The sequence below is a fragment of the Annulohypoxylon truncatum genome, assembly GCF_022578515.1.
Source record: "Annulohypoxylon truncatum strain CBS 140777 unplaced genomic scaffold F4807scaffold_16, whole genome shotgun sequence".
In the NCBI taxonomy this organism is placed as follows: Eukaryota; Fungi; Ascomycota; class Sordariomycetes; order Xylariales; family Hypoxylaceae; genus Annulohypoxylon; species Annulohypoxylon truncatum.
Genome location: NW_025953802.1, coordinates 642,667 through 653,379, shown reverse-complemented (window position 1 = coordinate 653,379; position 10,713 = coordinate 642,667). Strand labels below are relative to the sequence as shown.

The window sequence follows — 10,713 nt, the reverse complement described above, 5'->3', positions numbered from 1 at the left end:
TACATACCCAGGTACCGGTAAGTATATCCATACATATTGTGGCACAGCGTTCCAGCGCCACATTTATTCCATCTGGAATCTGGATACCCCTATACATCGACCAGACATAGAATATCTCAGCCACTAGCTTTATGTGTCACATAAAACATTCACGTCATATCACGAAGGACATATCTCATCTATTAGCAAGGGATATAACCAACTGCTTGAATTATTTTACACCAAGGATGTAACTCTAAGGACAAAGTAAATCAACCTTAAACTTCAGGAAGACTCGAAGAATGATTTACCAGTACGTACAGATACTTACATGTGGGTAGTATCCAAGTACATGCAACGGCGGGGTTATCTCAGAGTAGCTTGCCCCGCCGTCTTTAAGTGATAGATCGTAAAGATCTAGTTTCGTTTGCTATGTAAGTAGGTAGGTAGTGAACAAACGAACCTTTCTTATAAGTAGAAACATAGACTCGAGGACTTTTGTAAGTTAATGATGCTCCGTCTATGTCAAGTCAATCCTCCATCCCCAACACCATTCAATGACTTAGATTACAAAATAATAAAAAGGTTCCTGCGCAGTACATCGTCCACAGCCAGATTATTTTGTGGTACCTTGGGTACATTCAAGTAGCCTTCTAAACGTCCAAGGTCCAACACAAGCTTATTTAACCCCTGCAGCTTTCATCCTCTCAAAGCACCGCCTATAAGCCTCATGAACCTCGGGCACCGAGTAGTCATACTCTTTCAACTTCTTTTCTAACTTCGCCGTCTCCAACAAACAGTTACTACGCCCGGCCTTGAGCACCTTGGCCTGCTCCTCTACGCTAAAGTTCTTCCACGTGAAATCTGGACGAATGATCTCCTTGAAAAGTGTCAGCACCTCATTATGGCTGATGGCGCCGGGGTTGGTGAAATTATAAACCCCGGTATCTTTATGCTCAGCCATGAGGATAGATGCCGGCAGAAGATCAGTCAAGATGGTGTTGCTATTCGGGATGTCAACCACACGTTCATACTTGCTAATCTTCGTGACAAAGCTGCGCGGGTGTAGATCATCTGACACTGGCATACGCAAGCGGAGGATTAGGCAGTTCGTATAGTATTTGATGATCTATAAGTCGTTGTAAGCCAATCAACTCGTCGTTTATACTTTTTTCCAGCGCCATTTTCCGACGGCATTATCTCACCTCTTCGACGTGGCCTTTGATCTCGGAATAGAAACTACCGGTGAAATTTGCCGGGTCTGTCTCCTTATACCCAGGGCCCCCGATGGGATGGGCGTCATCATAGTGGTAGATGCAGCCAGTGGCGAACACGGTGCAGTGTATACCAGCGACAAAACAACAATCCGCTAGGTTCAAGGTCCCGATGGCATTGGAACGTATCGTCATCTCCTTGTGGTCTTCGCACCAATCGACATTGGGACGGCCAGTGCAACCGGCACAGTTCAGAACGTGTGTAGGTTTGACGCTCTCCAACTCCCCTTTAACGGCCTCACGGTCTTCCATACGGACGGTAGTTGTGAAGACTTCCTTGCCTTGATCCTTCAGAATTTTCTCGAGATGGCCCGCAACCCAACCCCCAGCTCCCCAGATGAGGAATCTATTTGTTTTAGGGCCATGGTCTTCCGGAACAGGTACGTTCATGGCGTCAACGATATCGTCAGAGACTGTAATGATTCGGGATGGCATAGACGACACGTAAACGAGGGAGTACTAGTTTAGCTTAATATGTTTGGACCTAATGAATAACTATTAAGTTAATTATCTACGTAAGCAGATAACTGGCAGATTCAGAGGGAGCAAAAGGTTGAAAGACGATAAATTCCAAAATAAAAGAGCGGATGGGACCAAATCAATCGCAAATATAAATTACAGTCTGTATAAATATGTACATATATGGACGTATGGAAGTATAAGAATTAAGAATATGGAAGATTAAGTTAGTATGGTAAGACACGTAGTGCTAAATGCCAATTAGGCATGTTAGCTTGCCCCCTTTAAGTCTGTTAATGGAGGGGCAAAAATGTCTTGGTGATGTACGTCCCGGCTGATCGGCATTTTTGTACTTGGTAATAACCATGTTCAACACCGAAAACAACAGGAGAGGACCACTAAAGTTACATCAATTCCGTAAATTTTTGAACATGATTTATCAGGTAAATCTCGAATCAACAAAAATTACTGGCACGAAAAGAATTAGAAGCGGGAAAACATAGGTATCTAAGTGTGAAAATGTCACGGGCACCCATATACTACTAAAGTACTTAAGGTAAAATGCATACCTCCATGCCTCCATCATCACGGGTTTCGCCTCGTTCTACATACAATTCAATCTTATAGTGTGAAGTCCTCGTAGCTCAATGTCCTCTACCGATGTGATACGGAAGTTCCATATAATGTGTGACTTTATTACACGACAACCATCTGTCTGACCAGTTCCATCATGCAGATACACCTAATAGACACAGATGGACACAGGTACACAGGTAGAGGGTAGGGGAGAACTGATGAGATGCTGAAACCAATTGAGCCCAAGGCAACATCACGTTACAAACAGCCCCATCTACTGGCTGTCGTCGCCAACTATCATTCAGGCTTTAGCCGTAGAATACCTTCAAGACTTTTTTTTTAGTCGATTGCGTTCCTCCTCCTGTCTTCGATTCCATTTTGCGTAATTGGACGTGCTAGAAAAGAGATGTAACCATCATCCTAATCGAGCAATGATGGTACAACGAACGAGGTCGCGATGCGAATCAAAGCTAGGCGTTGACTGGAACACTCAGACTAATTTGCGTAGCCTACCTAAGTTAGAGCAACGAATCCTAATGCCTCTACCTACTGTCAAGGGAATCTGTGGGACAACACTTACCTTCGTTCTGTTCGTCTCGGTGCCCTCCGTTTCCATAACCTTCTTCAAGCATACAGCCTCATATGCGTCGGCTGCAATAACAGAGGCATGCACTACAATAATGAGTTAGTAATTTCTCTATTTCGGGAGCAAAAGCTCATTAAGCCGATCGATTAGGAAATTATCAATCCTAAGACGGGAGAAGGGACTCTTGGTGTTACATACTGCGAAGATGTCCGTCTTCTTGAGCAATGGACATCAAGTACTCTTTCAGGTCGGAATAACCTGCCTGGCGCAAGTTGTGGCCAAGGAGACACATCCAGCGAAGCTCAAGAAGATCCGCACGACCTAGTCCATGCAAGCAACCGATTTGACGAAACCATCGGCGAACAACCGGGATGGGTGCATCCTCAGATGGCACCGAATCAACAATAGGTCGAAAGGCATCCCCCCAAGTCTCGTGCCGTTTCACACGCTTTGAAGCACGACGAGCTGAATCAGCAATGTCATCTGCAGCAATTCGTTTACTTCCCGCAACGAGAGTGGTGCTCGCGTTTGCTGACGGGACATCCTCGGTAGACTCAGTAATCTCCGTGGACTTCGTGGACTCCGTGGTTTTTGTAGTTCCCGTATTTGCCGTATTCTCCGTGTTCTCCGTATTATCCGTAGACTTGGTAGGCATGTCCGTGATTACCTTACCATCGTCATTTCCGGTAGTCATGGACGAGGTCAATGCAGCCAATCCAATGGCGAGCGATGGCTGGCTCTAACTAGCCATCGTAAGCACTGGTGCGCTGGGGTTGGATGTAGTCTGAGGGATCACTGCTGCAGAAGCATGTGTTTCCTCTGCGATCTGCTGATCGTCTGTACGTTCTGGTGACGACATTGGTTGAGTTAAGACCGATAAACGACGGAGTAATGGGTGTACGATAGTGCAGAATTTAATAATAAAAAAACAATCTGTTAATATTTCGTGATGTGATTTGGAGAAACGGCAAATGTAGCAAGGTACCGGTAACCAACCCCTCAATGGCTTTTGGAGAAGCTAACAGGTGGATTCAAAATTCACCGCATATATACTTGGGACTTACCCCAAACCTAAAACGGAAGAGCGTGCACAGCGTACCTGCAGCTCATTTACTAGGAAACTTTGGAAGACATTAACACGATCTATGCACATCTATGTAAACTTACCTACCTCTGCATACACAGATGTGCATAACTTAGGTATTTAAAGGTCTATGTACCAACTATTACCTACCTATATACGGCTTCTACGTCTGTATGTCGCCCTAAGACCTATTAAGTACCTAGTACAGAAGCCAAACCCCGCAGTGGGGTCATTCCAGCTACCTGATCTGGACTAGTAAACTAATTAGGCCAATGGTGTCTTCGTCGCAACTAAACCAGAGCTTTCTGAATCGAGCGGGCCACAAGGTTGAACCCCGGATCCGCCAATTCAACCGCCGATTCGCTGGTGATTCTAGTTGGAAATTTGATGTGGAGACCAACTTAGATTTCTTCTGTTCATCTCTTTATTATCGGCATGGCTCCAGGATAAAATTAATTTTCTACGTACATCGAACAGTTCAATCGTTTTTCTACCACCACAACAAAACAACTTCCCCTTTTCATTGACAATATAGATTGCTTACTTATTGTAATAATATTGACACTCGGAATGTTATCCTAAATACCGTTACTATCGCTACCACTACTCTATCCTAGGCTTTGATATATATATATATCAACTCGCGGTCGGTCGTTTATTGTGGCAACGCACGCTTGATATCTTCCCTTCCCCCTTAACCATCGCGAACCTGCCTAGGTATTCCCTCACCGCCACCTAATAGCCTCCCCAAAGCGCGAAAATGGGAGGCCTCAAAGATGTCCTCTATTTCATGTGCCATCCGAATCAACTTCGGTCGATTGTACAATGGTAAACAAGGCCCATTTTATCCATCTTGGCCCATCTATAATCATGTATTTGCCACTAACTCTGAACTTCACATCGTAGGAAACTTTGGCATGAACCTGTCCATTCTCGCGATCCCTCCAAGGAGGCCCCTACTCTGAAATCATGTTTTCACTTTTTGAACATGACGAGTCGCAGTTTCGCCACTGTCATTCAAGAATTACAACCTGAAATGCTTGTACCTATTGCCCTTTTCTACCTTGTCTTGAGAGGGTTAGACACCATCGAAGACGACATGACGCTCTCAGCAAAGACAAAAGAACCCATGTTACGCGATTTTTCCAAATATCTAAAGATTGATGGCTGGACCTTCAACGGCAGTGGACCCAACGAGAAAGACCGCGAGCTGCTCGTCCATTTCGATGATGTGATCGCAGAACTGAAGAAGATCGACAAGAAATACTACGATGTCATCGAGGACATCACCATCAAGATGGGAAACGGCATGGCCGATTACGCTTTGAACGCTGAATTCCAAGAAGGCGTGAAGACAATCCCTGAATATGAGGAGTACTGTCACTACGTCGCTGGCTTGGTTGGAGAAGGCCTGACGCGTATCTTCGTCCAAGGCAACACAGCTAACCCTGCACTGCTCGACCGCATGGAGCTTTCTGAAAGCATGGGACAGTTCCTACAAAAGACCAACATCATCCGTGACGTGCACGAGGACTTCGAAGATAAGCGGAGATTCTGGCCTAAGGACATCTGGAGCAAGCACGTCGACAAATGGGAGGATATGTTCGACCCCAAGTATCGCACTCAGGCTCTTAACTGCAGCTCCGAAATGGTCCTGAACGCCCTGAAGCATGCTGACGAATGTTTGTTCTACATGGCTGGAATCAAGGAACAGAGTGTCTTCAACTTCGTTGCAATTCCGCAAACCATGGCCATCGCAACCCTCGAGCTCGTCTTTCAGAACCCTAAAATTTTCCATAGTCATATCAAGATCACCAAGGGCGACGCTTGTCACCTAATGATGCAGTCAACGCAAAACCTACGGGTGGTGTGTGATGTATTCAAGACATACGCGAGGAGGATAGCGAAGAAGAACGACCCGAGAGATCCTCATTACCTTGAGATCAGTGTCGCTTGTGGCAAGGTAGGCCTTCTCATGATGTTAGAAGTCAACACAGTAAAAACTGACCGAGTCTTGAAACAGATTGAGCAATTCATCGAAACCCTCTTTCCAACACAAGACCCCAAGAAACTACAAGCTGTGCAAAATGCGCAAGGGCAAGACAGCGATCAGAGCGATTACTGGGAAGCTATATTTCTGGTTGCCGCTGTGGTATTTGTGCTTTTGTTCATATCTGGTCTGATGGTATGTAACGCATCCACGCAAACACTAGGTCATATCGAATGTAAGCTAACAAGTTTGGATAGCTCGGTATAGCATGGTACTTCGGGGCAAGATTCGATGCCATGTGGGACAAAGAAGTTGCATCTAGCCTCAAGGCTGCCAAAGCCACAGTAACACCTCTGGTTCATGAGGTCCATGAGGTTCATGAGGAATTATAGTGTGCGCACATTGAGTTTTTTATATTTGCATGGCGTCATCGAGGATATATACTTAATGCAGGTTGTGCCAACAGCAGGATTGCTGATGAAGAGTAGCTGGGTACGCCGTTATGTTTGGAGGGATAAGGCATCGTAAAACGTTGTACGATTTTTGACGTGTCCTGCTTAGAATCATTACTAATACAAACTAATGCCATTCGAATGCGTAGATTGTTCTATAGCAGTCTCACATTCCTCGAGGGGTGAGTTGGAAATTCGAGAACAAGCACGGATGTCAAATTACAGTTCAGTCTTTCAATGACTGCAGCTGTGCCGAGAAGTGCTGATATCAAACCAAACATGACGAGGAGTACCGAGTCCAATGTGGCTCGTAGGCACATAGCGGGCTTTTGAACTTGATCAACGTTAAGAGAGAGTTTCCCCGTTGTGGATCGTCAACATATCGTCGGCCGATATATACCTTGTGAATACGTGACGTGGTTAAGAATATTCTTTTTCCAGCTATATGGGCTCATATAGGGGAATCGACTGGTTAAAGATTCGGTCGTGTCTGATGGGACGCAACCCTTCGAATCAACTAACCTAAGAAAACTTGATTGGTATCTATCGGGTTCGACGTTTATACGTATTGTAATAAAGCTCCCTTTCCGTGTGTGCTGTTTAACTCTTAGAACGAAGGTTAGGGATCAAGATCCTAAAAATAATGGTCTAAGATGGACAAATGTAAGGAGACGTATCCGCATTGTTCATTTCTTCCGCGTCAGAGTAAGGTGTATAATCTACTCCATAATAGCTGCATTCAGCAAACGCTTAGGGTAGGTAGTTGATCCAATTCCCAGTGGTACCTCAAGCTGAGGCCGAAGACCAGGAAACGCATCTGTATAGATTTTCCAGAGAAATCCTGATGATTTCTCAGGCAATACCTGCCTCGGTACGCCGGCCGGACGATTGATATGCGGGCGACCGTGTATGATGAAAGTAAACCATCGGATGTCCAAGTGCGTCGTACCGTCATCTGGCATTAATACACATTTTCCCATGTGCTGAAGTCGCCTTATCTACCATAGCTAACTAACACTAACACTTAGTCCTGATGCGGAGTGAACGCCGTTGATGACGACGAGGCAGGCGTCTTCAGTGTTTCTGCCATGGCGGTCATATCGCAAAAGGACCAGGCTGATGACGAGATCTGGTGTTTCGAGGTCAAAGAAACAGCTAATTAGTAACTGGCAAGAAAATACCTGATCGCGCGGCGTTCGAAACCGTGGCGGCGGGCTGGGCAGGGCAGAGCTTTCGCGGCCTCTTCCGCCAAGCTATGTTTCATCTTCGAGAGTCTCGACACTCGGCGCATCTAAGATCTTGGCTTCGATATTTTGTCTCATGTTCTCATGTCTCGCGAAGTATTGCGTAAACCCCAAGCGTCTTCTAATAAAGACCCTGCTACATCGAAGGCATGATTAGGCGAGCGTATGTCACCCTCGAATTCTTATCGAAGTCATGTTTACTAAAATAATGATATCCCATCCAACCCCTTTATATATGTTCCTTGCTTTGCTTTACCTTGGCAAAAGTCCACTGATTTGATCTATGAGATTATATCAAGAATATAGAAGTTTTCAAGCTAGTATTTATCGACGGTTTTCAGCGTATGTAAAAGAGCACGTTGGTCCTATTGGAAATTTATTTTTCTAAGCCTTGACAGAAAGACGTTGAACAGGTGAAGATATATTGGTGAATGGTATTGATGAATTTAATATGTACTCGGTAGACGTATCTACCTTCTCCAAAATATACACAATCGTGTAATAGTAACGCGCAGATCGCTAATTCGCCCATTGGCCATGAAACTAATGTCTAATGCATGTCTCCTTTCTTCGTTAACTCTGTGATGCGTAACCACTCGTCTATAAAAACAGGTATCTCGCTCTCCATACTCATGATCCCCTCCAAAAGTACTTAATATATATATCAATGGACAAGAATCGACCTTCGCTTTTCTCCGAATTCGCTATTTGATACTGGATATGATGCTTCGTTCTAATCCGATGATGATGATGATATGTCCGAGGATGAACGTAGGTTTGTACAAAAGAACGTCGGTGAAGATCGTCTACTTCTACCCAACCGGCAAAAAAAATCGCGTTTTGATATCGGATGACTATCCCAGTACGCGCTTAATCATAGGTTGCCGTTGTTGGCGATGACACTCGTTGTGCCTCGGGCATTTCGTACGACGCTTGCCCCTGAAGCACCGCCCAGCGCCTTGATACGATCCGAAACCGCTGTGGCGTTGGTGATGTTCTCGAGAGCCATGAGGTACGCGGCGAGGCCTGCGATATGTGGTGATGCTGATTCATCTGGTTAGCCATGTTCATAAAATATTTACTAGGTTTGTCATAGAAGTATTATGTCATGTAGAATGGGATAAGGAAAAGAAAAAGAAACATACCCATGGAAGTACCGCTCAAGATTTCGCTTGCGGTGTTATTGGCAATGCCGACACTTTCCACATTCACGCCCGGGGCAAATACGTCGACGATTGAGCCGAAGTTGCTGAAGCTTGCACGTCTGTCGTTAGTCTGATCGATAGCGCCTACGGTGATGGCGTTAGGGCTGCTCGCTGGTGAGACATTGGCGGCGTCCTGAGCCTCGTTGCCGGCTGCGACGACGGGGACAACTCCGTTCGAAAAGAGGCGTTCGATAGCATCGTTGACGGCTTGGGATTTGGGACCACCAAGCGACATGTTCATTACTGACTTGCCCTTCGTAGCGTTAGACGCAACGAAATTGAGACCGTCGATCACGTCGGCGTTCGTGCCACCTCCATTCGCATCCAAGACCTTAACGCCAACCAACTGCACGTTCTTAGCCACCCCAAAGGTTGCACCACCGATTGTGCCTGAGACGTGGGAGCCGTGGCCGTTCAGATCCGTAGCCTACATCTAATTGTTAACTTTGATTCCTCAGTTCCTTAGCTTCATATCTCCTCACAGCTCATCCCAGGAAGGGAGAAACTGTGCGAGGATCGAGATATAGGTGGGGGGTTAGAATCGTACCTCTTCCTCCTCAACAGCATTGAAACCCATCGTAGCACGTCCCTGGAAATCCTCGTGCGTGACCATGATACCCGTGTCAACAATGTACGCCGTGATGCCCTCCCCAGCAGAATCGTCGAAGATGTAACCGGAACCTCCAGCGTCAGCGTGACTTAACCGAACCAAGCCCGTAGGCGCATTGACCTGGTTCTTCAGGGCCGCAGCTTGGACGTATGTGTTTGCTTCGACATAGTTGACCATGGCCATGTTGTTGATATCATTCATCATAAGATCGTCGGATTCCAAAGCCATAGCCCGCCAGCCTGACATAGCGAACGTACGAACCCGTGTCGAAAGTAGCTGGCCAACCAACCCTCGCTTGCCCAAGTTTCGCTTCTTGACAGCCACCTTGACGGATGCTTGATGCGCGGCTACCTCATCGTCGGTGGAGTTCTTGTGATAGACCACGATGTACGAGTTGGGAACCACGTTTGTTGAATCCGGATTGCTAACGAAGACCCCTAGCGATGTCCCAGCTTCAGCAGTAGGTCGCCATACATTCATAGGGTGTGCGAACGTTCCCAGTGGCGCCAGGGCCAGGAGTGAGGTAAAGATGGTGGAGAGACTTGGCGCCATGGTGAAGTTTTAAGGTATATCCCCCTTTTGTACCAGACAGGTTGAGGGTAGCTTAAAGATGGAAGTAGTCAATGACTACAAATCGAATACTACTAGGTATGTCCAGATAAATATATCGAAGAAACGAAACCAGGTTATATATATCTGGTAATGGTAGAAATGTATTTCTGTGATCCTAGACCAGTATAGTAAAAGAAAGGCAGGCGAATCTCTGATTCGATGATGAGTTGGAAAAAATGTAGAAATGAATGATGTGGAATAGAATAGTAGGAGATGAGAGTAGAGTAGAGGTAAGTTGAGCTTGAGTCACAAAGACGATGATTTTGCACCTCTAGAGTCCACTCTATGTCCTATCTCTTTCAAGAGAAAAAGGGTACCTAAAAGACGACAAGAAAAAAAAATGACGAGAGAGGGATCACTTAGAGAGGAAATGATAACCCAGGGGAACGGATCATATTAAAAGAATGAGGAAATTTTCTTTTCTTAAAAAGATGATCACTCGGCTACATAGACTACGTACGCGGTAGTATAGCCCCATAAGGTAGGCCCCATCAAGATCCTGCCCCTTAAGCATGGGGTAGCTAGCTAGGTTTTCTCGTCAGCGACATGTGCAGGAAGCTATGGAGATTGGCTTGGGAGGCAGCTTGAGATACTTGTTTGGGAGTATGAACTTCGTAGGCCTGGTGGTCGGCAAAACAACCC

General features: G+C 45.8%; 4 protein-coding genes across 4 annotated transcripts; 1 reads left to right on the top strand and 3 right to left on the bottom strand.

The window, feature by feature from the left end:
• Window positions 1–312: 312 nt before the first annotated feature.
• F4807DRAFT_426276 (NAD(P)-binding protein) lies at window positions 313–2,003 on the bottom strand. The gene is made up of 2 exons (XM_047998038.1): window positions 1,185–2,003; window positions 313–1,108 (listed from the first exon to the last, which is right to left on the bottom strand). Exons 1-2 carry the CDS (start codon window positions 1,686–1,688, stop codon window positions 659–661), a joined length of 954 nt encoding a protein of 317 aa, XP_047854300.1. The 5' UTR covers window positions 1,689–2,003; the 3' UTR covers window positions 313–658.
• Window positions 2,004–2,122: 119 nt separating this feature from the next.
• F4807DRAFT_426273 (uncharacterized protein) lies at window positions 2,123–3,852 on the bottom strand. The gene is made up of 3 exons (XM_047998037.1): window positions 3,073–3,852; window positions 2,869–2,960; window positions 2,123–2,797 (listed from the first exon to the last, which is right to left on the bottom strand). Exons 1-3 carry the CDS (start codon window positions 3,566–3,568, stop codon window positions 2,759–2,761), a joined length of 627 nt encoding a protein of 208 aa, XP_047854299.1. The 5' UTR covers window positions 3,569–3,852; the 3' UTR covers window positions 2,123–2,758.
• A 452-nt stretch (window positions 3,853–4,304) lies between these two features.
• On the top strand, window positions 4,305–6,730 carry F4807DRAFT_89622 (farnesyl-diphosphate farnesyltransferase). The gene is made up of 4 exons (XM_048003624.1): window positions 4,305–4,786; window positions 4,865–5,921; window positions 5,982–6,143; window positions 6,206–6,730. The coding sequence occupies exons 1-4, from the start codon at window positions 4,719–4,721 to the stop codon at window positions 6,338–6,340; spliced, it is 1,422 nt and encodes a 473-aa protein (XP_047854298.1). The 5' UTR covers window positions 4,305–4,718; the 3' UTR covers window positions 6,341–6,730.
• Window positions 6,731–8,029: 1,299 nt separating this feature from the next.
• On the bottom strand, window positions 8,030–10,576 carry F4807DRAFT_89617 (subtilisin-like protein). The gene is made up of 3 exons (XM_048003623.1): window positions 9,397–10,576; window positions 8,790–9,276; window positions 8,030–8,688 (listed from the first exon to the last, which is right to left on the bottom strand). Exons 1-3 carry the CDS (start codon window positions 10,009–10,011, stop codon window positions 8,519–8,521), a joined length of 1,272 nt encoding a protein of 423 aa, XP_047854297.1. The 5' UTR covers window positions 10,012–10,576; the 3' UTR covers window positions 8,030–8,518.
• Window positions 10,577–10,713: the final 137 nt, after the last annotated feature.

Bases quoted from the DNA above. Each gene is read 5' to 3' on its own strand.
- F4807DRAFT_89617 (XM_048003623.1), bottom strand. From the start codon at position 10,011: ATGGCGCCAAGTCTCTCCACCATCTTTACCTCACTCCTGGCCCTGGCG. The intron at 9,277-9,396 runs GTACGATTCTAA...AATTAGATGTAG, and splicing joins ATGCTGTTGAGGAGGAAGAG to GCTACGGATCTGAACGGCCA. The intron at 8,689-8,789 runs GTATGTTTCTTT...CAGATGAATCAG, and splicing joins CTTGAGCGGTACTTCCATGG to CATCACCACATATCGCAGGC.
- F4807DRAFT_89622 (XM_048003624.1), top strand. From the start codon at position 4,719: ATGGGAGGCCTCAAAGATGTCCTCTATTTCATGTGCCATCCGAATCAA. The intron at 4,787-4,864 runs GTAAACAAGGCC...TTCACATCGTAG, and splicing joins CTTCGGTCGATTGTACAATG to GAAACTTTGGCATGAACCTG. The intron at 5,922-5,981 runs GTAGGCCTTCTC...GTCTTGAAACAG, and splicing joins TCAGTGTCGCTTGTGGCAAG to ATTGAGCAATTCATCGAAAC.
- F4807DRAFT_426276 (XM_047998038.1), bottom strand. From the start codon at position 1,688: ATGCCATCCCGAATCATTACAGTCTCTGACGATATCGTTGACGCCATG. The intron at 1,109-1,184 runs GTGAGATAATGC...AACGACTTATAG, and splicing joins TCAAAGGCCACGTCGAAGAG to ATCATCAAATACTATACGAA.
- F4807DRAFT_426273 (XM_047998037.1), bottom strand. From the start codon at position 3,568: ATGACTACCGGAAATGACGATGGTAAGGTAATCACGGACATGCCTACC. The intron at 2,961-3,072 runs GTATGTAACACC...TCATTATTGTAG, and splicing joins AGAAGACGGACATCTTCGCA to TGCATGCCTCTGTTATTGCA. The intron at 2,798-2,868 runs GTAAGTGTTGTC...TAACTTAGGTAG, and splicing joins CCGAGACGAACAGAACGAAG to GCTACGCAAATTAGTCTGAG.